Raw genomic sequence first — 25,278 nt, 5'->3', positions numbered from 1 at the left:
CCCGCAGTGCGCAGGCGCACGGCGCCCCCGCCCCGCGGCGCTCGCCCCACGGCGCATGCGCCCCCGCCCCGCGCATGCGCGAGGAGGGCGCGGGCCATGGCGGCGCGCGGCGTGCCCGCCGAGGCCTGCGTGGGGCAGGTGGTGCTGCCAGGGGACGTGTTGCTCCTCCCCGCCCACCCCGACGAGGACGCAGAACGGCTGCGGCTGGGCGCCAGCGCGGCCCCGCGGGGCCGGCTGCTGTGCGGGCCGGGCCTGAGGCGCAGCGGGGCCGGGTTGCTGGTCACCAAGTGCGGGTTGCTGCGGCACCGCCAGGCGGGCGGCGGCGCGGCGGCGGGCGGCGCCTTCTGGGTGGATTCGCAGCAGAAGCGGGTAGGAGTGCGCGGCGGGGGCGGGCCCGGCCGGGGCACCATGGCAACGGGGGCGGGCCCGCGGCAGGGCGGCCGTTAGGCGCCCCGCGGTGCGCGGCCATGTTGTCGCGGAGCCCCCCGGCGGGAGGGAGGGGTCCAGCCCGCGGGCGGTGCGGAGGGAGCTCCCCTGCGTGCTTGCAAACGTACCCGTTTTTCCTGCCTGACCTCTGTTATCAACAACTTCCTTTGCAGTATGTTCCAGTCAAGGGAGATCATGTAATAGGAATAGTGACGGCCAAAGCAGGAGACGTGTTTAAAGTAGATGTGGGTGGAAGTGAGCAAGCGTCTCTGTCGTACCTGGCATTTGAAGGTGCAACTAAAAGAAACAGGCCAAATGTGCAGGTAATGCTGTTATTTATTGGTGATAGCACTCCAACGGTGTCACTTATTCTCGATAGTCGTGCTTCTAATAAGCTTTGATAGTTTCTCTTGGTAATAGGTTTTTTATAAACTGTACTTAAAAAGAAGAATGTGGCTTATTTGTAACGGTTTTATCTTGGACCTCTGTTGAGATCTTTACATGATTGGGCCATGGGTTTTCTTAGTTTTCTGTTTTTAAGAGAACATGTAACTGGTGGGTTTTTGTTATCTGTCAGATGGCAGTTTTCTTCACCTCTCACAGTTCAGCCTTCCCATAATATTCACAGCAGCAGTTTAAATTCGTGCAGTAGTGTGCATCCAGGAGAGCACTCTGAAGTTGAGGTTTTAAAACAAGATTTTATGCTGTCTGATACTGGTAGAAAACAGTTTTTTGTAACACTGCTATGAAAACAGTTTTGTGGTATATGCATGCTAGTGTTTCTGCATTCAGCTGAAATACCATCACCAGAATGTAAAATGGACTGTAAAGAGAAATGAAATGGACTAGTATGCTTTTTTTTATAGTTCTGATAAATTATTAGAAGAGTGGGTTGCTTAGACTTGACTTTTAACACTCTTGAAGTCTGAAGACAGGAAGGAATTCACACTTGGTATTTTAAAAAGAGAGCAATAAAGAGGGAATACTTCCATGAAAGAAAACTCTGTACTTTTTTTTTTTTTAATAAGTTTCCTTCAGATTTTAGCAGTGATACAGAATAATTGTTCCTACAGAACATTGTCTTTAGTGGAAGAAAAAGAAATATTATTATACCAGTTCATTTTTCTACCACTACTATTGTAAAACTATTTTGTGTCCTCTTGGGAGGATCTTTATCAATTGAGTATTTCTTAGAGACATGGAGTGTTGTCATCTTCTCTAATTCTTTTCACTTCTGGACACTGCTTGTTTCAGGTGGGAGATCTTATTTATGGTCAGTTTCTTGTAGCAAATAAAGACATGGAACCAGAGATGGTCTGTATAGACAGCAGCGGAAGAGCAAGTGGAATGGGAGTAATTGGACAAGATGGCTTCCTCTTTAAAGTTTCCTTAGGTCTAATAAGAAAGTAAGTATTGAGGAAAATCAGTAGCCACTCTTATCATGTAATGTTGTAGTTCTAGGTAGGATAACCACAGCTTGTTCCTCTGAGTGGTGTAAGCCATTCAGTGATCAAGGTGTGTAATTGTTTTAGTGCATTTATATCAGTTTTACCAAATACAGGATAAATGGGTATTGACCTAGAAGTAGCACTGTTCTATTTTGCATTTCATGACCTTTTTAAAAAAATTTTGAGTGACATGCTCTCAAAGCAGTAAATAAAACCATTGACCTGGGGAAATCAAACTTTCAAACTGTGGTTTCAGGTATATATATACTAGCTTGGAATTTAAAAATCAGAAATGCTTACTGCCCTTTTTCTGCTTAGTTAGGTAGTGGGTGGTGTCAGTTTGGCTGAAGCTAATTAAACACATCTTTTTCTTATCAGTACAAATGATTTTCTTCCTGAGAAAAGTACATGACACTATTTAAAGATTCTGTAGCTAAAAGTAAAATAAATAATGTACAGATAAATGAAAATCCTTCATTTTTTTGCAAAACTAGCATGTTAATCCAGAAACCATTTCACAAACTTTTAAAGTGACTCCAAAGTTTGTGTTACATTATGTTAACATAAGAACAAGACCTTTGTGATTATCAAAGAGTACCAGATGATATGGATAATTGATAACAAAGCTTTCTGTAGGAAAAACAACATAGAAATGCAAAACAGGATTCATCTTAATATTTTAATTGGATATTTCATATCTGTTTTTTGTTAATAATTATTTTTCTGCCTACTATTACTTGTCCCATCAGCAGTCAGTGCAAACTAACGAACTATTTTGCAGCCTTGTGCTTGTTTTTCATATTTTTATCTGTATGTGAGTTTAAAAACATTGCAGTATATTACAAAATGAGAAAATTACTCTTGGTATGTTTGTTTCTTCCTAGAGAAAGCTTATTGTAGCTTGATACAAACCTAGATGTATTACAGTATTTTTGATGCTTGTCTTTTTCAGTATGCTGTCACCTAATAAGCTCAAAATACTCTGCATTTATTGCTGTGTTAGTATTCTGAAGCAGCAGAAGGGAAGCCTTGTTTTGAAAGATGCATCTTTAACCCTGGGGTCAAATTCATAAATAGCAACACTCTAAAAATGTCACTTTGTCAAACAGTTTAGTTTTAGAATTTATTAAATTCTAGAACAACTATGAAAGTATCAATGCACTGTGAATTTGTGAGGTATTACTTCTGAATATAAGTAATCAGAAAAATAACTATAAACTCACCGGTGCTGTATTTATTTAAGTGCACGGATGTTTTATATGAAGGGAAAATTAAAAATCACTGCTCTGGGTGCATATGCAAATTGATCATCTTAGCTTTTGGAATTGCTATAAAAGCTTCTATAATACCAGTGGTGTGGTTTGGTTATTGACTGTTAATACTGCAGTGTTTATTAAATGTGCACATTTATTTCTTCTCTGACTTTTTTTCAATCTTGATTACAGACTTTTGGCTCCCAAATGTGAAATAATTCAGGAGTTGTCACAGTTGTACCCTTTTGAGCTGGTGCTGGGCATGAATGGAAGAATATGGGTAAAAGCAAAAACAGTTCAACAGACTTTAATTATAGTAAATATTTTGGAAGCCTGTGAGTACATGACAGCAGAACAGAGAAAACAAGCGCTTGCCAAACTGTCAGGGAATTGACTGAAGAAAACCTTGAGGATTTGTTTCAGATAACTGTAGGGTGGGCTATTTTTGTATTCAGCTTTATATTAAAATCCATTTTTTAAATGAAGTCCTAGACTTTTGTTGTTGTTGTTCTCTAGCTCCCTTCTTTATCCACTCACCCTGTTCTGCCTTATTTAGGAACTTTGCTTTTACCCACTTTTGTAATTCTGAAACCTTGTTCATGGTTATGAATTTTTTTGACTGATGTGGAGGCAGTTTCTAAAAGCTTCCAATAGCTCTGAGTTTTGAGGAGTAACTACCAAGTCTTTCTTAAGAAAATAACTGGTCAATTTATAAACTGCATATATATGCTTTTACTAGACATTATTTATTAGTAATATTAAAACTTCAAACAATGAATACTTACTGACAAAGCTTTAAAGGAAGTCAAGCTACTAAGTATAGTTACTCTGCTGCTTTGTTTGCTTTTTAATTCCAGTTGGGTAAGTATCCTAAAACAGTATGTCTGGTGAAAACATAAGGGGACAGATAAAAATTTGCTTCAACAGATTGCATAGAGTGTGAGGTGCTAGAGGTTACAAAAACTAGTTAATTTAAAATTAAGCAAAAAGTTGGCAGGATATAATTATATAGCATTTTATGTTGCATTTCCTTATAATGTTACACTGTTTAGCATTATATGATGCATTTCCTTACATACATTCTAAACTTGCTTAACATAGACTGCCCAGCTATCTTATATTATCTGGTTGTCATGAAAAGCCTTTTTCATGCCATTTTAAATGCTCAAAGCAGAGCACAGTGCAGAGTAGGCTGTTTTCAGTGCAATTTTTGATGCTTTTGTATATTCTCCTTTGCTAAAATGCAAAGTACTAGTGTTGGCAGTGATTTTAATCTTCACCTTTGTCCACATCATTACTCATCTCACTCTGTGTGAGGACATCTGTGACAGTTGATGTGTCTGATAGTTGTTTTTGGAGAGTAATGCAGATAAAACCTATGGACAAGAAGGGCTAGACCAGACCTCACTAGCTATGAACAACTTGCAATGGAACTGAACAGCATAAGGATTTGGGATAGTTCCAGAACTCGATGCATTTTAGCAAGGTCAGGTGAGTAGTGGGCAGTAACTTACTGCAGACAGGTTTCTAGCATACAGAAAACAAATAATTCCATTGCTTGTTAATACACACTAACCAGTTAATGGTTTGGGAAAAATATTTTGCTTGCTTTTCTTATTCCCTTAGACCATCAGTGTGGAATAAAGTTTTGGGGAATTGTAATTTCCAGATAAGTGGGGTGAAATAATAGAGTAAATGCTAATTAACAACGGATTGTTAATAGAATTTTTATCTGAGTCACTGAAGTATGCATGAGAGTCTGTACCTCATCACAAGAACCTTTAAAAGTCCCACTTGAGTATAATGAGGAGAGGCTGCTGAAGGCTCCTGGAGTGCCTGCAAAGAGTTCACTGGAAAGCCATTGCTGTTCCAGCTGCAAAGAAAAGTTCACATAATAGATCTGACAGCAAAGCAAACAGCAGGCTAGCAGGATTATTCTAAAGACTGCTTTGTTGTTACTGATCTAGCCAGTCCCTAGGGTAACTGAAAGTATCCTGCTGGTCATTTGTTCTGGTCAGGTGCTCTATATTTATACAGTGACAGGAAGTGACTATTTAATATTTAAAAAAAATATCTGGAAATGGAAACGCAGGTGGAGAGTACCAGAAAATAATTGTTAAGGCAAATGATCAGATAATAAGACCCAACCTACTGTTGCGGTAGATAGCACTTAGAACTTTCCGTAAAAGATAACCTGTCTAATAGTCCTAAGGAGGTAGTGATTAGGATGTGATTTCAGTTCAAACATTCAGGAAACCTGATGACTCACTGGAGGTAATGATATACTTACAACAATGCCATTTGAAACCACTTGTGCCTCCTTCAGAGGTGTATTTTAACTAGACATTAGATAAAGACCACTTTTTTTTGCTTAACTACGCCACAGAGTTTCTGAGTAGTTTTGCTTCAACAAAATCAGCATATGTGAAAAGAGCTATGTTAGGTTTCATTGTGTAGTAGTTCACATGCCTTTGGAGGAAATGCAGTCCTAGGAAGGATAAGCTATCAGTCTATTTAGTATGTGAATGGTTTGCTTCCATTTTGAGAGAGAAAAACGGATCACTGGAGTAATGGTAGGGGAATTACTGACATCTCCTTCCTGTGGGAGGAAAGTTTGTCTATGTGCACCCAAGGAACTCCATCAGAGAAGGTAGCTGTTTACAGAAATCTTTATTTTAAGAGGAAACAAAATTCTTCCCACTTATTCTGTATTGCATCCAAGGTTCAGACCGTGGTATTTGACTATACTGTTTTCTTTGGCATCTCTAATTTGGAAATTGCTTCAACTCAGAGCCACTCCTCTGACTCATCTTTAATATGCTTACCTAGGGATTCCCCTGATTCAAGAAAAACACAACTTTAATAGTTTCCATATGAGCCTAATGATTCCAATTCAGAATTCTCTCAGGATTTCACTTACCCTCTGTGCTTATCATTTAGGTACTGCTCTTCAGGCTTGGTAGATCTTCAGATGTCAGCTTTTATTTTCACCTGTGTCCTTTCCTCCTAATTGAGGCATTTTTCATTCATTTTCCATAAATCCTTTTAGGCCTATTATCTCTCATACTACACATGGAAAAGAGGCTATAATTTAATAAGAATTTCACTAGCCTTGCTATTCTCTGGTGTTTTCTCAACTTTATCTAGCCAAAGCCCTGGTAGGTTGTCTATACCATTAGAAAAATTGCAGGTGTAAAAAAAACTACGCTTGCTGAGTCACATTTCAGGGGGCTAGCTCTTCTGTTTTCTGTGAATGTTCTTGGGTCACAGTGATTTAAAAAAAAAAATCAACACTGGAATGGATTACATCCTGAGGAGTTGGGGCTTGAAATGCAATTAGTCCTACCTCTCCCACTTTTACTTGTCTAAGCAGCCTGCTTTCCTTGCCTCTGAAAAGTCTGAATTTTAAGTATAACTGCAGCATAAATACAGAGTCCCCAATTTAAAAATGCTGCTTTGGTAGCCCAGCATAGCAAACAGTGACTTTGAAAGTTTTCAACATCGTTAGTGCCCTGTTTCACACCACTCGTTATTCTGTCCTATTGCCAACTGCTTATTGCCCACATAGAACCTTAGTTAAGAGTAGCAAACAAAAGCACCCATTAAAATTATGCCTCTTTTTAATTATCAATAAACGATGTGTTCACATAGCAACTGAGTTTTACCCCATACATAATTAGTTTGAATGGTTACTACAATTTTAAGTTTCTGATTGACAATACAAGCAGTGACAAAAATGAAGGTGGATGTGAACAAAATGGATGTGGGGAAAAAATACTTTATGGCAAATATATTTACACGCATTGCTAAAAGCAGGCAATACTGGCATTTATTTCTCTTAGCTGGAGGAAAGAAAGCTATCTACATTCCTGCAAGCTTTGACAAGCTTTACCTTATCAACAAAATATTCAGGCAAAAGCTATACTGTGTCTTTGTGAACTTTTATGTTCTAGCTCAGGGACTAAGCCAATATCACCAAAAAGAGTGATATAGACTATAACTTGGTTCTAGGAAGAAAGCATGATGATAAATTAATTATTTATTCTGATGAAGATTTTGTTGCAGGAAGTCCTTCACATTCCCATTGAAGGCACATAAGTGCATGTTTTTCAGGAAATGGAACCTGCAGAATTCATGCTCTGGACTTGAAATGTATCTTACTGAATGGAGTATCTTTCTGTCATATTTATTTGCACAATATACTTCCTTTTAAATTTAAGTCATTACTTATCATTCACTTAAGATACCTGATGATTGTGTTTTGGGTGTTTTGTTATATTGCTTTTCTCTCAGGTTGTCATAATGAAAGCTAACAAAAGAAATAAGTAACAATTGTAAATGTCAAAATGGAAACAGTCTGTATTCCCAAAGATGAGCACCACCCCTTAAGAAGAAGTTCACAGGGAATGAAATGGAAATCCTACATTGGAAATATGAAATATAGGTTGTGGCCTTGCCTAGGCAGATGTGTTGTATTGAGGCCAAGAATAAATGCAAGCATAAAGTACAGTCATGCAGCATGCAAACAGAAAGTGTGATAGTAAAACACTTGTATTTGAGCTGAAGAAGGTTGCACAGACATACTGTTCAATGTAATAAGATTAAGAGTTTAAGGCTGTGGTCAGGGTTTGGCTGTAGCTCTGCTGGATGAAAAGTTTACTGTGCCCAACTACTCATTATCACCTTACCACCGGAAGTTACAGCTGAGGTTTCTGCCAGAATTGCATGTGCATTTGATTCCTAACCAAGTTCTGTGAAAATGACCCAGACTGGCTTCAACAGTTTTGATAGTAGGGTTGTTTTGTTTTTCTAACACTGTTTTTATTTTTTTAGCAGAAGTAGTTACGGAATTTTTCGCTCAGATTTCAAATATTAAGAGCGGCTCATCTGCTGCAAGGAAAGCCTAAATTTGTTAGAGAATTCCTCATTCTCTTCCTTAGTTCTTGAACAGTTCATTCTGAGAAGCAACTAAATCAGCTGGTATATCAGCAGGCTATTGTAAGCCTAATAAATTAGCCACCTCCATGAGAAGCTTTGCATATAATATTTAAAATATATATATATTTTAATATATACCAGTATATATTACCAGTATTGCTACCCATATGCAACTAGCTTAGTGGGATTTGCTGTTTGACTGATTCAGTATAGAAACTAGCTATCTTAAGCATAATGTAGGGCACCTTATTTCAGTTGTGTTAGTAATACAAGCAGCCTTGTGCTTATTAAGGACTTGTATAGATTGCAAGATGCAAAGCTACTGTATTGAGGTCTATAGCAAGGAATTAAACCTGTCAGCATTGCCCCAATAGCTAGAAAAGAAAATAACCAGGAAACACTTTGGGGGCCTGGATTTTAATAGGAACTATGTAGCATTTGCTGGCAGTTAAACAGGACTGCTACCAGAATGACTATTTTCTCTTGATATACTGTTCTCTCACAAGTACAGTGCTATTGCCTTGCCAGTGCTATCAAGGTGGGCGTTCCGCGATGCTCAAAAGCTTGTGTTTTGCTCGTGGAGCATGAAGCTTCATCACTTAGCCTGTAGCACTGGGCTAGAATAGTCTTATAACTCTTCTTACTAGGCCTCAGTGTCTTATCTGCTATGAGAAAACCTTAAGAGGTGGAGTCAAATACCAATATAGGTAGCAGTGTAGTAAATAGGACAAATAAAAACTATAGGCCACCCACATTTAATTTTGCTGTAAAAATAAGGGTGGTTTTTTTTCCTTAGTAGGTGTGTTTTGGAAGTGACACTAACTACTGGTGTTTCCTGAGGTGTCAATTTAAGTTTAAATCCTTTTTTTTCTCAGTCATAAATTCCATCATTCCTTATTGCTGTATTATATAACCTTTGCAACTGCATGTGTACCTCACTTTCTTAGTGATGCATTGGACTGATTGCACGTTCATGTCTGTTCCCATGAGAGCCTGCTTTCTTGAGAGCTGACTCCTGTAACTCCCTTGGTTCTGAGCTCGTGTCTGGGAGGTTTGCATCTGTGTATGGGGCCAAGATTAGTAACAGTGAAGCAGAGGATACTGGTACTCTTAGAGCCTGTTGAAGTCACAACAAGATTAGTAGAAAACGGAGGGAGCTGCATGGGCAATAATTCTGTAAAACACCAAATACCTTAAAGAAAAATTACTTTAGAAGAAAGATGATAGGAGTTCAAAGCAGAGCCTGGCATAAAGATGTTGAAGACTGAAGCATGCACAAGAGGTCTAATGACCTTATCAGTTCTTTCCAAGGCCTTGGTGACCTATTACATTGTTGTAACTGACAGGCTTTTGTGTGATTCAGAGCATTTACTAGGCTACTGCCAAAAGAGATTTGTATAAGCATCTGTACACCAGTTAAGAAGACTTACTAATTCCTTGTTTCCTGTTCTTGTCCAGATGGAGGGTGTTGCACCAATCTGTTCTTGGTGTTTCTCTGTGAACTGCTCATGTGGGTGAAACTGATTGCAAAAGTCCTGTAGATCCTTTGGTTTATTCAGTGACTGCTACATCCTAATCTTATTTAAGATAAATCTAAGATCCTGTGTCTAGAATGTCTGCAGACAGACTGGTGCTTTTATTCCTGAGAATCAAGATGAGGTTGAACACAAGACAACACCACATGAATACATATGGCCATACAGCTTCCAAAGAGGAGATGACTTTTGCTTGGTCTTTTTGAAACCTAGGTCAGTCTGCCTCTTTCTAGATACACCTCTAGAAGCAAATGACATGAAGAGTTCAAGCTGTATTTTTCTATGTCCATGTGCATCCAATCTTACTGGTACAATACAGAAAAATCATTTGTCTAACAACGCCCTTGATCTAAAGCTGATCTATAGAAGCATGATTCAACAAGACAGAGAAATAATTAACTTCTGAAATAACATGTAGGTTTGTCATTCTGTACGTGAATTGAAAGTTTTGTAACACTAGAATCATGTTTTACCATAGATACTGATACAGTACATGCTGGGTGAATTATGCACTGGCATGCTATGGAAATTTAATTAACTGATATACAAACAGTTTGCAGAATGATACTCTTCTTTATGGCTGCTATGTAACTGAATTATGAAAACAGGAAGAGAAAGGCTCAAAGTGCTTTTTAAGAACACTATTAAAAACCTGAGAACTGGAAAATAAACTGTTGGCGCCTGTTGCTCTGTGAAATGTCCTTTTAGTGTGTGTCAGGGACTTTATCTATTACTCTCTTTTTCAGCAGGCAAGATGTGTGAATAACGGATCTGAATAGGTATGTGGAAGAAACTATTATAGAATGTGATTTTCTCCAGAGGGAAAAACAGAAAAAGAATTTAACTCCCCATTCAGCTTTCCTGCCAAAATCTTGCTACCTTTCCGAAGGACTGACCACAGTGGCAGCCTAATGAGGTCAAACTAATTGCTACTGGGACTCCACTCACAACACAGTAGCTTTTCATGGCAAGTGAGCGTGTCTGGAGACTTAAGCAGAAGAGATTTGCTTCCAGTATTTTCATGATGCAATTTTTCTTAGAGATCTGTGTCTATTAAAATTGCGCATGCATTCAAGGGATTTCACTGCCTTATAAAATAAGAAAATAGTCTTGGATGACATCCAGATGTGCGTGCTCACATTTTTCTGCATGAAGTTTTCTTGTTACAGTAAGAAGAAATGAAGTCAGAACCACTTCATAGATTAACTGCTCATTGTTCTTGCCTGATGCCTTGTAATGCACTCCTACTAGGAGAAAGGAAGAAATAAAAATATGTTTTCATCTTGTGATAGTTTTCTTCTTCAAGAACACTGGCTACCCTTGAATTTTGAAGTCCTAAGTAGCTGAAGGCCAGCTGCCAGATTGTTAGAGGTGTAACGTGCAGAAATACCATTAAGAAAAAGGGTTGTTTTTTTGTTTTGTGCACTCACCATGGCAACAAAAATAATGGAGTTAAAATTCTACCATTGCCAAATGTTGACAGCCAAAACCATTGTAAAATTCAGAAGGAAGGAATGTTGACAGCCTGCAGAAATTAAGTTTTTAATTACATGATGGTGGATGACAAAATTTGTCAATCACATGTTGTTGCCATAATGTTGTTTTTGGTAAAGTTGCTATGTCACAGTGGCAAAGATGCATATAGGCTAATGCTGACTGTGTTTCAAAACAGGGAGAAAGCCATTTCTATATATTATGTTTAGTGTTTATAGAAAGCATTCCACCCACTAGATAGGGAGACAGTTAAAGTGGAGATAGTGTTTTCTTTCCTCAGTTCTTTATATTTCCCAGGAAAAAAAAGCCACCCCAAACTCTGCAGTTCTGCCAGATTCCCCAGCTCTTTCAGATAGTCCGGTGATGCCATTACTGCCATGAAGTTTCCTTGGGTTCTTTTTTAATTGATGATAAACATGTCTGCGTGACTTTAGTGCTTATTGCAATCCATATGATTTCCGGAAGTGTGTAAATGGATAAAAGCATAACTACCACAAACAATATTTGGCAAAAAAAGACCCCAAATCTCTTCCCTGCAACTGCTTGAAATGGTGCCGTTCCGGTATGTGTTAAGCATACGGTGCATGGGATACGGTGGGGCTGCCTCTTGCGGGAACGCTGTTCGGTGTCAGGGCCAGCAGCACGGGTGTGCGGGGGTACTTGCTGCGGGAACGGCGCAGAGCGAGCCATCACTGCAGTCAGCCTCTGCGGCGTGATCTTGTGCGCCGAGGCACCTGCTGGTTTGCCACCGCAGGTGTCCAGGTGACGTTTTCTGGTGAATCCAGTGAACGTGGCTTGCTGCCCCCAGGTACGATCCTCGCTAGATCACAACCTTGGGAGTGGTGGTGGCCTCCAGTTAGCTGAGAGCTTGTGGTGAGGTTCTGCAAGAAATTAAGCTTTGTGCAAAATACACTCGCCCATATTAGAAACTACAAGTAAAAGGTAAACTAGGCAGGTCTAATTTGAGTAGCTGGTGACCGCTAGTCAGGAGAGAGAGCAGAAAGGCCGCTTGGTCTGGATGACTGTGGGAGATGTCAACAAAAGCTGCTTGCCCATCGCTGGGCACGTAGAGAGAGCCTCCAGCGCCAGGCTCTCAGTGAGGTTTGTTTGTACCTTGGCCTGCGTTACCGGCCAGATTGTGCTCTCACTGCTATTCTTCTTTTTAATCCTATAAGTACCAGATTAATGGGAGCCCTCAGGAAAGAGTCCTGAGGTAGCAAAGACGAGTCCTTTGAGTTTCTGACTGGAGCAGCACCTAACGACCACGAGCAACTGAAAAGCGTGTTTATTAAATGATGTGGCATGTTTTTGGCTGGTTTATCTGAGCAAGTATATTCTTGAATATAATAGATACGTAAGCGTTTTTAAGTGCCTGCCGTTAATCACACTGCTTGAGTGATAAACTCCCTGCATTCCTGGACTTCAGCCATTATGTTTTTGCTGCCTTAAATGTATTTAAATACAGGGCCTGAAATACGTTTCTTTCTGTGCCGAGCCAGAAGCCGATAAAACTGCACGGCGGGGAGCGGGGAGGGCCGAGGTTTCCCGCGTTTCCGAGGGCAGCAGGTGCCCCCCGGCAGCGCCGCGGCCCTGCGCAGCGCAGCGCGGCACGCCGGTGCAAAGGGCGCCCGGCGGCGGCGGCGGCTGCGCGGGGGCTGCGCGGGGCGGTGCCTGCGCGCCGCCTGCCCTGCGGCGGCCCGGGGCCGGCGGCGGAGCGGCGCGGCGGGGCGCGGAGCGGCGCGGCGGGGCGCGCTGTGAGTGCGGGCGCGGGGGAGCGGCGCGGCGCGGTGCGGTGCGGTGCCGGCGGCGCGGGCGGGCGGGCGCGGATGCGGATGCGGATGCGGATGCGGGCGCGGGCGCGGGCGGAGCGCGCTGCTGTTGCCGCCGGCCTTTCCCCGTCGGCAGCGGTGCTTGCGGCGGCAGTGCCTTGCGCGGTCCTTGTGGCTGAACGTTTTGAGCCGTCCTGGTTTTATCTCGGCGGGGTAGTGTCCCTGCCCTGTAGATGGGACTGGAAACTCTTATCGCTTGTCCCCTGTTTTTGCTTTTAACACAGAATTGTTTTGCAGAATGTGATGGACCTGAAGGTTAAAATGAGCAAGGCATATGAATCAAAAAAAAAAGGGGGGGGGGAGAATAAATCTCGATTTGAGCTTGTATCTATAGTAGTTGCTCCTGGGTCTGAAGAGCAGAGACCGTTTGCTGCGCTGGCTATGGCGGCAGGGTGATCTGTGGCTTGTTGGGGTTTTTTGGTGAACAGTGACTGGCGTTATTAGTGGGTCTCTTGGTACTCCTCTTCCTCCCCCGTCTCTGCAAACGGCCGCAGTACGCAGCTTTCCAGCTTTGGCTCCCCAGCAGACGCCACGACTTTAGTCTATAGTGTCCTCACATAAGGACTTTTTGCAGTTTTGTACTTCCGTACTTCCTCCCATTTGCATGATATTTCCATTTTTTTGATTGAGCAGAGGTTTAAATTTTCCCAGGTACAAGATCTAGCTGCTTTTTTCCCTCTGAAAACACACAGTTGGAAGCTTTCCTGAGTTTTGCGCAAGAGCTCTTTGCCTTCCCTTGCTCAGAAGGAAAGGGCAGTTGCAGTGCTGGGTTTCTTTAAAACATTCTCAGAATGGGGCAGATCATATGCTTTAACAACAAACTTCCTTCATCCTTTCAAAGGAAGGAGTACGGTTTGCTTGCTTGACACAGCAGCTTTCACTTGAACTAGAGCTGGGCACAATATTGCACCGAGTTAAATAATGAAACAAATGCAGACTTGGAACAAAACCAAAACAGATGGCTGTTGTTCTTGACACAAGGAATGATTTGTTACAGAATCTTTACATGACAAAAAAAGAAGAAAAAGGACAAAAATATCCTTTGTGCTATGAGAACTACTTACATTCATGGCTTCAAAAATGCTAGGAGACTTTTGAATCGGTGTATTGATTTTGGTATTCGTGGGATGACTGAGTTTGGGAGGGACCACTGAAGGCACTCTAGTCAGACCTTCACTTAAAGCAGGGCCAACTTTGAAGTTAGATCAGGATGTTGTATTTCATCATCCTGAAGGGTATGTAAGGCCTCATCAAATCTTGCTGCATGTCACTAGATCATTGTGAATTGTAAATATTCTTTCTAAGAGATTTACAAAGATAATTGTAATCTGATGACTCATTTCTGGGGGGAATGTCTCATAAAAACTAATCAGCTCAGTTTGTGTTTTGGGTGTGCAAGTCGTGACAAAGCTCTGAAGGATTTTTAGGCTCAATACGGAATGTCTTGGGAAAGTTGGAAGAGGGAGGGGAGAGAAGGGAAGGGAAAGCAATGGTCAAAACCAACCGATGAACAAAAATTTCAGACTGGGGGATATTGCTGGTGCCATCCAGCTTGTGAAAATGCCCACTGACTGTTTCCACTTTTGCTCAGCAGTACTCTTATGAAAAGTATCTAACTAACTCCATGTGCTACTGTGACGTTTATTGACACTCAAAAACAGACTTTCCAGCATTTTTTTTTGACACAGCTGTGATGTCTCCTGTTTACACTGATAAAATAAATGTTTAAGGATAGCTATCCTCTTAATTACATTTTTTCTCTAGTTGTGGGTGGGAGAGAAATGAGACATCTACAAAACCATGTTTTAATTGATCTTCTTGACATAAAGACCATCAAATGACATTTACAGAAGAATTAAGACTAAGCTTTTTTAAATACAGGTTAGCTGAGTACTGACAAACCATAAAACAACTCACTACCCTCTTGGGGTCTTGTGGTCACCACAAAAAGATGTTTTTCCTATTTTTGTTTTGTTGTTTTTTTTCATTTCAGCTTGTTCTCTGTAAAGAGAAGTGTTCGCTCACTTTTGGAGGTTTGAAGGAGTGGAGATTTTAGCAGAGTTGAGAGCTTGCAAATCTGGTAGTTCCAGAGAAAATAATGCCCTTTAGTGAAGGGATGTTATCAGTAAAGCTGGTGACCTAGCATATAAATGCTGGGTTAATTCAGGCAGTCTTCCACCAGTACAGCTCTCTAATTTGAAACTTTTTTCCAACATTGTGATGGCTTCTTAATTGTTTCCAGGATTGTGTACATTGTTTTGGCATACAGTGGTGGGGAGGTTAGAAGTAGAATGGACTGAAACACAGGGAAAATTTTTATTATAAAAATGCACAGCTCTACAGAAAAACACACAGAACTTAAGGTTTAGTGCCGTGTTCTCAGCTTCATGAATGTTTTCCATAGTTCCTGCTCCTTATACCTCCTCCTCCCCCAGCACAAAGAGGGTAACCATGTGGTTAATTAAAAAAAAAAAAAACTGACTAATTAAGATACCTTTAAAACAATCCTGCTGTGGATTGGGCAGCTGCTCGTTCATAACGCCCCTGCGGGGAGCCCATGGCACGTATTGCTCAAAAATGCTGCGAGCCATGTTCTGACCGCAAGCAAAGGTTGCAGCGCTGGCCTCCTGCCTAGCCCTGCCCCTGGCTGCTTGCGCTGCCGCGCTCGCTGGGCCGCGCTCGCTCAGCTCTCCGCACTGCTCTCGCAGGCGCGGGCACAGGCGCGGGCACGGCGCGCTCCGACTGCCTCCTGTCAACGGGCGGGCTGCATGGGTGCTGGTGAGTGCACTGACCCAAGTGGTGAGCGCTTACGGGATGCTGTGTCGTGTCTTTCGTTGTGGATGTATCACTTGATGTTTAAAAACTCATAGGCTTTGATCAAAAAGCAGTAGTGCTTGTATTTTAAGGAAGGGTGTGGAGGGTTTTTTTTTTGGGGGGGAGCTTTTTTTTTTTGGAGATTGCCTTCATAAACAGCACCTAAAAAGAAGTGAAGCTGCTAGTTGCAAATGCTCTGCTGTTTTCTCTTTAGTCTCTTCACTTGCATTTCAATGAACCAAACGTGTCAGGGCTCAGCGTAGGTTGTTAGTGATCGTTTGAATAATCCTGGCTGCTGTTTCCCACATGTATCGTTCAGAGTGGCTCGCTGTATGGCGTTTGCTTAGCAGGGGAGGAATTTCGGTACCACTGTGCAGAACTGCTTTTTTCATGCCCGTATTTACTTAAATAGCAGAACATGCACACTTTTGAGCCGTCTTCTGTCACTGAGCAGAGATCAAAGAATCCAGTCAAACTGAAGAGTTCTGTTGACTAAGCTTGGTGATCTCCTATCAACACTAAAACTGAGTGGGGTGAAATATTAGAGTGACACTGGCCTGTAGCAATGCTAATAATAATAATAAAGCTATGTGAGAACTTGCTCATTAATCAGTCAAAACTTTCTTTAGACAAACTAAATGCACAAGGCATTAATACTTGGGTTTTGCCCCCCTCTCTTGTAACTAAGAATTAGGAGAAAAACAGGTCTGGACCAGACAAGACTCAAGCCCAAAGAATGGCTGGATAATAGCTGGAAGTGCTGGGAGGGAACAGGGCTATAGCCTTTAGGTATGCTGAAGGAGATTTTAAGTCTTAACACAAGGATATTGCTGCATTACAGCAATACATTTTGAGTTACATTTTGGTCATTCCAAAGGCTGGGGTCAGGATGGTCTCTGATATGAGTCAGAAGCAGATATCAAAAAATTGTCATTATAATATGACTTTGTGTTTAAAAAGTATGTAGAGAAAGCAGATAATGACAAGGAATTTCCCTATGTTAGAAATAAGCAGGGAAACTGGTTAGATTCTGTTCTCTTATCTGCATTATGTTTATGTAAACTGACCTTGTTTCCTGTTCAGGTTCTTGGATTATGCATGTTTCCAGATACTAAGATACTGTCTTCCTTGGAACTAAATATGGTGCTAAAAGAATAAAACAATCTGGTTTTCAAAAATTTTCCAACTATTTCTGCAGATGGGTAGTTGGTTATATTTGTTCATCAGTAGTGTTCTGGAGCTAGTTTCAAGGATGGAAGTGGAAAGGGGTTTCCTCCCTGAAAGTTTGGGGCAATGTAGCTCTGACACAAAAGCTATTTTTTACTAGTTTTTACTTTCTGAATTCTAACAACAGCTGATTGTGAGGATAAAGAGTGTGTGTGTCCATGGTTTGTTGCCAGTCATAGTTCAAAAAAGTTGTATTTTTCCTGTATATATGGAAAAAACATTCTCTTGTGTACAAAAGTATACACAGATGGCAATACCTACCAAAATAGCATATCAAGGAACAGGGTTTTGCAGATGGCTCTGGAAAAAATTCAATTCTTGATGTTGCCTAACCCGAAAGTTGGGTCACTTTGCAAATCTGCAGCCCTTTGTAACACATAATTGTTGTGGTGTAAATGCATAGTGACTTTTTTTACTGCCAAAACTCCAATGACTCTTATACCAAATATTGCTCACAGTTCAATCTTGAAATTTGCCTGTTATGCAGGGCTAAGCTTGCTTTCCTGCATCCTCATAAGTGATACTACCTCACAGGAATGTGGCTGTCAGCCCTTTCCAGGTTTGTGAAACATGCACAAGGGTCAGGATAGGGCTTTGGGAGCTTTCTCAGGAGAGCATGGCTGGTATTTAATAAAACTGCTACTGAACTAGAGTCACTGGTCACAACAAGCGATATTAAGACTTGAGCCAGTATATGTAATAGCTTCCATTGCAATGTTATTTGTTCTGACTGGTGGGTGTGAGTTAGTGGTTTGTTCCTGATGTGATTTCTGCAAGATCTGCTTTAGTACAAGTGGAAACTGCCCAGCATACAGAAGGTGCTGTCCAGGGTATGTCTGTAATGTTGGATCACTGTGCCTAATGAAATGGTTGAAAGTCTACATTATTTCTGTCTGCAGGGTTGAATGCTGCTTAGATTTTGGCTCCATGCCTGTTTTGGTTCTAATGTGGAACTGTAAGGAAAAATATTACCTGTTTCACTAATATTTTTCCTTACAGTTCTACATTAGATATATATATATATATTTTAAAAAAAAATATATATATATATACACACACACACTTTTTAAAGTCTTCTGCAGTATATTTGTAAAATTCACTGTGTATTGTAAATTAGAAAAAAAACTTTTACTCTACAAACACTTCTTTTTTTGAAATGAACCACTGTCTTAGTGTAATAATTTAAGGTAGTGGCTAACAAGGAGGTCATCTTGTTAGAGGCTCTGTATTATAAACATATACTTCTATCCCCTTCCTCCCCATTGCATTTGAGCACTTAAGTCATGAATGTTTTTATCGGTCCAGTAGCAGCTATCTTGTGATATTCTTGATGTAGGTCAGGAGCAGAACTGGAATGTAATCTACATCTTCCCAGTTCCCAGTTCAGTGCAGAGGTATACAGATCACCTCCAGCCAACCCAACAAGGTCCATTTACTGTGTGGATTTAAGCCAGTTCTTCCTTGTCTGCCTTCATCAATGTTCAATAGTTAGAGCTGCTTTCTTCTTTACTTTCCAGAAATGTCCTTCCTGCCTGACATTGGGCTCTTCACTATGGGCATGTGGTCTGTTGGCCTCGGAGCTATTGGTGCAGCTGTAACAGGGATCGTCCTTGCTAACACTGACTTGTTTTTGTCCAAGCCAGAGAAGGCTACGCTGGAGTTTTTAGAGGAGATAGAGCTAAAAACTTTGGTACCAGGTAAGATTCTGGACATTTGAGCCCTCATTCTTTGATGATTGGGTTTATTTAAGAACCTCTGTAAGAGTAGGGTTGGAAACTCTGAAGAAGAGTGAAGTATGTTTAGAAGGATTAATTTTCTCTATGTGAGGGTTATCTGTAAGGGAGACAATTTCATGCAGACCACACTGGTTGTCTCAAAGGTTTTTCTGAGTCTTTCCCAGTAATAGTAAGTAGGTGAGTGTCCTTGATAGGAGATGTTTCTGGTAAAGGAAAAGCCACTAAAACTGTTATTTCTGGAAGGTCCTTGTTTTACATAGAAATACAGTTGGTGAAACATGACACACTCCTAAAAATCAATAAAGCAATTAATACCCTGTTATGCATATAAAAATTTCTCTGATAGAACTTTATTTGAATGTGGAATTCTCTGCAATGCTTTGTGTTCATCCTTAAAGCATTAATCACTGTAAGCAAGAGTGGCTGGTATTATTGTTCATGATGTTTCTCCTGTATAAACAGAACAAAGAACATTCAAAGCTGGTGAACTATGGAAGAAGAATGGTGCAGTGATCATGGCTGTGCGAAGACCTGGATGATTTTTGTGCAGAGAGGTACTTGGTGGGCTTGGGGATTAGTTAGGAAGAGTTGAGCTCTACTTACATAGTTTCCCTTTAGATAAAGACAGGGGGTAAATAGGACAGTCATCAAATACATCTGAAGTATCTGAAGGATCTTGTTTCCTAGCCCAAACTGGATTCCAGCTAACAACATACTTAGTTTTAGTTTTCTTTGCAGCTGGTCTAGGTCCTGAGCATTTTCCTACTGAAGGCAATTGATATCTGATTTTTACATCTGCCAGGGATTTTTACATCTGCCCATGATAATTTGGGACGGAGACTACACAATTCAAATTGGTGGTGAGTCATATGAGCTAGTTGTATTCCATATGTTCAAAATAAAACTCTGTGAGCCAGGTAGTCTCTGGTCAAAAGCAGCCCAAAATTGGACTGGCAGAAATTCATCAGACAAAGCTTATCAGCAAAACTCTGCAGAGAGGTGAGCATAAAGCGGAGTCCCTCACTCTTCTTGATGCTAGATGGGAGGCAGGAATGGAAGGAGTCAGAAGACAAGGAGAATGTGTTACAGAAACTCACTGATTCCTCCCAGACAGTCTCTGCAAACTGTTACTGCTCTGCCACAAGGCAGGTTGGGAAGCAAAGTTTGATTCTTAAATTGGTATTGGGCTTCTTTGGTGTAGGTAGGAAGAGGCACTTAAAATATGATTTGAATGTAAAATGTTCTTGGGAACAGCCATAACTTGCACCTTGGCCTTTATTTTTTTCATAGCTATGGGGGAAAGTAGCTATTATCTTGTTATTCACTACTCCATAATATGGAGTAATTAATATGACAATCGCTTAATTAAGTGATCTGTTCCCATCAGTAATAATTCCTTAACTATGTGTAAAACCCATGGAAGGTGAAAGATTAAATTTCTCTGCTTATTTGAACAGGTATAGCATAGGCAGGAAGAGAATGTGCTACCTACCTGTCTGACTGCCTTTTGGATACAGTCAGACAGGAATTAGTTAATGATTTTTTTTAATGCTAGCTTCCTAAGTAGTAGTAAAGAGTCTATTTGAAATAAATATTTCTTTCAGGAAAAAAATGGAGAGGAAGAAATTTAATTTTCAGCATCTTACTTCTGGTTCAAAACCAAATATTTAACAGAGGCAGTCACTCTGCTGTTCAGCTAATTATGACAAAGAATTGTTCTGTGTTTTAATGGTGAAAGCTTTTAAAATGTCTAAACTGAAGTTATATTGGATTGTTAAATCCTCAAACATTTTTGTGACTTGGCTCTTTCCCCTCATCCAAGGAATAGTCACCTTTTATTGTCCATTAGTGTTTCTCTGCAGTAGGAAAGCTGCTCCTATCCCAGCTGTCGCTGGTTCTGAGCTGGCAGAATGCTTCAGTACAGGTGACTTATTATGTCTGTCAATCTGTGGGCAGTAGGTTTTTATTTTTCCACAAGAGACAAAGTACACTTGGTTCCCACTATCTTACACCTTGGAAAGGATGTTGAACTTTGTCGTTGTTGAAAGCACCAAGAAAGTATATATACTTCCCTGGCCACAGTGATGGGGTTGAAAAGTGGCCATTTTACCTCATAGACCACCAAGCTGATAGTGATGGTGGGGAAGTTTCCATTATTCACTGCAAGGGATGTCACAAATCCTGCTGAAATTACAGCTTTGCACCCTTGAAAATTGAGGCCTGTAGACCTAAGAAATATGGAGTCTTTTATCTTCTGTATCCTAAATCATCAGATTTCTTTTTCATTATTTAAGATTAGTCCTGTTGAACACAGTCAAACTTCTACTTCTCATAGTTTGGATCCAGCCATGTAGTGATCCAGTACTCTAGCCATTGTGAAAGTGCCGTGGACTTGCCAAATATTGTAGATGAAACTAAACTCAAGCAGTCTAATGTGGCAGAAGAACCATAGTTGACCTACGAAAGGGACAAACTGAGCTGGGAATTGTTCTTTTGGGTTGTACCTGCCTTGGTGGAGAAAGTAAATATTCTGCTAGGGTATTCTGCTAGTAAGTATTCTGCTTGTTTGTTTTTTACAAAAGCAAGAAAAACAATTTCACTTGACTAGATGAAACGGTCAGAGCCTTCTATTACCCATCTCAATGAGAAGGCAAGTAACTGTACAGCTGTTATTGTGTGCAATAATTTGCCCATGAAAAGAGGTTGCTTTGCTTTCTGTTACTGTATCATTTTAAAATAGCAGTAAGGAAAAACAAGTCAGGTCTAGTCCCAGGATGCTGTTTGAAGTCTAATCTCTTGAGAATTTTAAATGTAAGTGTGCTCTTACTTCATTCCTGCTGTATACCCTCCCAAAAGCCAAGCAAGGAGACACAACCTCAAACTGCTCAAACCCCCCTCAAACTGCTGGAATGTCTTTTTCCAAAAGGCTACTCAAGGTTACATGGTATCCCTGTCTCTGGAGAGCTTTCTGGTCTTACAGAGGACCCCACAGCACTAGCCTGGAACACCCTTTCTCAGACATGTAGATTGTCACAATACTTTTTTTTTTAATTGATTATGAGAGTTTTGAACCTTAAAAAAAATCCAGGACAAAATTGCAGTTAAAACCTTTAAAAAAAGATCATAAAGCATTTTGTTCAGGGAAAACTGAAAATAATTAGCAGATCTATATAACCAGAAAGGAAAGAAAAAATTTAGTAAGCTATGATCCTCGAAGGCTCACATTCACTACTCACTGGTTGCTTATGATGCTGATTCATCCTTTTCCATTTCCTCTAGAAAAAGTCATCAGTGTTGGAATGCTGCTTTTACCCTTTCACCTATTGATGTCTTTCTCTAATGTCTTTTCTCTTATCTGTTAGCCCCTATGTGTGTGCTACCTGTACTCAGTAAATTCTAGATACCTAGCAAGCCTTTGTTAAGGCATTTCAGTTACCTGACTGAGAGCATGCATGTAAACTGTGTCCTTTTTTGTGTGTCTGTGGAGTTCTCTGTGGGAATTTTGTCCAGTAAAAATGACCTGTTTCCATTTAAGATGAGAAGAAACATATTTACCATGGGCACTCTTTGATTTATTGGAAATTTCAGAGGCCTCCTGGTTTGTACAAAGTTGGGCAGTTGGGTTTCCTTCAGGAGAACAAAAAAGCTAACAGTTGAGTGGTGACACCTTATACTCCCACACACCAGAAAAGCAGTATTGTTTCTGGGATACTGAAGATGTGTAAAGAAATTCTTTGATCATTTTCACTGGGCGATCTTGGAAGGAAAATGCATCTTCACTCCATTATCTATTTTAAATTTGTATAGCGTGCTCTGGCATAGAGCCCTCAAAGTGCTTTGCAAAAAGTCTGATAATGATGTATTTTTACTTGGAGAAAAAGGATGTGAAATTCTGGCCTGGCAATGTTAAATGATATGCAGGCAGTATCTTTCACTGTCTTGTAAACACTTAAAAACAGTTGAAGTTCCAGCACAGGCGAGGTAAATCTAGAGCTTTGAGTTAAAACTGTTTTCTCCAGGATTTTACTATTATCAAGTAAATGCTCAAAAATTATTCTTCCTCTTTGCCTAATGAAGAAAATTCCAGTAAATCTGATGAAGATCTGCCTAGGAGCAGAGCTAGCTTGAATATCTGATTTACAGGTCTGTTTCTGTTTTGCACCTCAAACTAGAACTTACATATATTTCTGACACTCAGAAATTCAAGGTGAAACTTTCTAACTTCCATCCATCGCCTGAAATGTTTTGGGTTTTTTTCCTTTCTTAGGAGGCTTCTGAGCTCTCCTCTCTGAAACCTCAGCTGTCCAAGCTGGGTGTCCCTCTCTATGCTGTTGTGAAAGAGAAGATAGGGACCGAAGTGGAGGATTTTCAACATTATTTCAAAGGAGAAATCTTTCTGGATGAAAAGGTATAATGAAGTCAGTGTTCTATCTCTTTTTGTTTAAAAAAAAGCTTATGGATGTTCTCTTTGAAGAGCTTGTATAATATAGATAGAGTGTGGTCTGAATGGAAAAGGATTTAGTAGCATTGTAGTTTAAGAAGTTAATAAGCTTTGCTTTTCTATATATATCATACTCAGCTTACAAGCTGTTCTCTAGCTGTGCACTGATAACATGTTGCAGGATTATTCTTCCCCTCCCCTTTGATAGGTAAACAGTATGACCTCTTAATAAATATTCCTTGCTTCCACTGGCTGTGTGACTTGCTGATGTTTATGATGTGTGAGCCAAGGTCTAAAGGTGGAAGGCATAAATAATTCATCGTGTACAGCCCAAATTGCAGTGATGTGGCTTGTCCCAGCACACAGGCATATGCTGTATTGCCAGTCTCATGTCCTACAAAACCTTGGGCCTGCTTCACTCCTTAAATCAGAAGGGAGGTTTAGAAATCATTTGGCTTCTGAAGGAAAAAGAATATCTAATATTTAAAAGCAACTGGAAAGAACTTTTGTTTTCCTTCCCTACTCTGCATGTTTGAAAGAAACAGGCTGATTAAAAAAAAAAAAAAGGTTGATAGTTGCAGAACTTGGCACCACTGTATCTCTTTACCAGCATTGTTATGTCCATGCTGCTGCTGCTGCTTCTTCTTCAACAAAGCCGTTTATCCCAAAGCACCCTTGTTGTCAGCAGCATGGATGTAGATGTGTACAATACTAAGATACCTATGGATCAGTTTAAAAAACATATGAATGGTGGCAATAACAATAGTGTGGAGAGTAAGGCTGTGGCTGTGTGGAAAGTAAGTTGTCCTGTAGCGTGTTAAAGAAATCAGTTCAGATGCAATTTATTTTCAGCTCTCTGCCTATTCAGCTTTTCTGTGTTGGAACCCTTCTTGGATATAGGGTTGGCTGGTTTCCTGAATTTAATTTGGGAGGAAAAGTCCTTTTAATTTGCTTTGTTTGTTTGCTTGCTTGCTGAGACTTTTCTGTTTCACTGTAGAAAAGCTTCTATGGTCCTCGCAGACGAAAAATGATGATGTCAGGCTTCTTCCGCTTTGGAGTCTGGCAGAATTTCTTCCGTGCTTGGAAAAATGGATTTAGTGGTAACCTGGAAGGAGAAGGATTCATGCTGGGAGGAGTATATGTGATTGGGGCAGGAAGACAGGTACTGCAGGCCTTTTAGAAGACTTTCATGTCTCCTGAGAGCCCAAAGGCTTCTTTTGTGGAGTTGTTCAGCTGTTGATCATTTGAACTCCTTCTGCTGTGGGGAGACTAGGATCAGTGTATGAATTTCCTTCTTTTTGTCTCTGACTAGGGTGTTCTACTGGAGCATCGTGAGAAGGAATTTGGAGACAAAGTCAGCCTTCCATCTGTTCTTGAAGCTGCTGAGAAGATAAAACCACAAGCTTCATAAGCTGGAAAATAGTTGCATGTTTCTGATCACAGCTTGAAATGTAGAATGCATCTGTTTCTTGAACATGCAGTTTAATTGCTTCTTAACTGTTTAGTGATCAATGCAGAGGAAAGATTCTCCATTCAAATGTTATAACTAATGAAAACACTTCTGGATTTTTTTGTTATTTTGTCGCCCTTCAGGTGGTCAGGGTTTCAACTTGTCTTTTGGATCTGACTGTATTAATGAAAGGCTAGGTCTAAAATCTGATGTAGCCTAGATGTTTTCAGTCAGAGACAGTCAATTGAAACCTGTCTATCTAGGGGAGCAAAACCCTGCTAAGGCTGGAGTAACCGACTGAGGTTGAAGGATAATAAAAATTTATGTAAATGAAATGTCGTCGCTTTTCACTTGTTCATGAATCTGTAAACACATTTACGTTTCTAGGAAACTAAATTCCGTCAGCCTAGATTATTCTGAGATTCTGCATTTGAGACATTGCCACTGTATCCACCCAGTAAGTTTCATGGTAGCTAACTTCTAGCTCTGGGTCTTTCTGTTCTTTGTGTGATTCCCTGTAAGGAAGACTAAAGACATCTAATGTTGACTCCAAAAGCTAATTGTGATATCAGGGCAAGTTCCTTCTTGTAGTTAAGATTCTAAAAGCAAAGGGAACAATATGAGAGACCACATGAGGTAGTGTTTCCATCCTAGCTTAATTTCTGTAATACAATGGCTGGGGTGTTG

The 25,278-nt window shown here is 40.5% G+C and overlaps 1 protein-coding gene across 8 annotated transcripts; it reads left to right on the top strand.

The window, feature by feature from the left end:
- The first annotated feature begins 75 nt into the window (after positions 1 to 75).
- On the top strand, positions 76 to 24,926 carry PRXL2A (peroxiredoxin like 2A). Of its 8 annotated transcripts, none has more exons than XM_013953423.2 (6): positions 672 to 749; positions 18,482 to 18,661; positions 19,163 to 19,254; positions 22,968 to 23,108; positions 24,139 to 24,303; positions 24,454 to 24,926. In XM_013953423.2, exons 2-6 carry the CDS (start codon positions 18,484 to 18,486, stop codon positions 24,550 to 24,552), a joined length of 675 nt encoding a protein of 224 aa, XP_013808877.1. In that variant the 5' UTR covers positions 672 to 749; positions 18,482 to 18,483; the 3' UTR covers positions 24,553 to 24,926. The 8 variants fall into 8 exon arrangements, 5 of the variants coding, with proteins under 5 accessions (XP_067155938.1, XP_067155935.1, XP_013808877.1 ...); XM_067299836.1 differs by lacking the exon at positions 672 to 749 and adding an exon at positions 12,781 to 12,848; XM_013953422.2 differs by lacking the exon at positions 672 to 749 and adding an exon at positions 15,613 to 15,701.
- The last annotated feature ends 352 nt before the right edge of the window (positions 24,927 to 25,278 follow it).

Source organism: Apteryx mantelli, chromosome 7 (assembly GCF_036417845.1).
Source record: "Apteryx mantelli isolate bAptMan1 chromosome 7, bAptMan1.hap1, whole genome shotgun sequence".
Lineage (NCBI taxonomy): Eukaryota > Metazoa > Chordata > Aves > Apterygiformes > Apterygidae > Apteryx > Apteryx mantelli.
Note: the sequence above shows the minus strand (reverse complement) of the source record. Positions and strands in the feature narration are given on the sequence as shown.

What these genes read in the sequence shown, in the direction of transcription:
- PRXL2A (XM_067299834.1), top strand. Translation starts at nt 97, where the DNA reads ATGGCGGCGCGCGGCGTGCCCGCCGAGGCCTGCGTGGGGCAGGTGGTG. An exon ending in TGGATTCGCAGCAGAAGCGG is followed by an intron (nt 370 to 599) that starts GTAGGAGTGCGC and finishes CTTCCTTTGCAG; the next exon opens with TATGTTCCAGTCAAGGGAGA. An exon ending in TCCTTAGGTCTAATAAGAAA is followed by an intron (nt 1,833 to 3,319) that starts GTAAGTATTGAG and finishes TCTTGATTACAG; the next exon opens with ACTTTTGGCTCCCAAATGTG.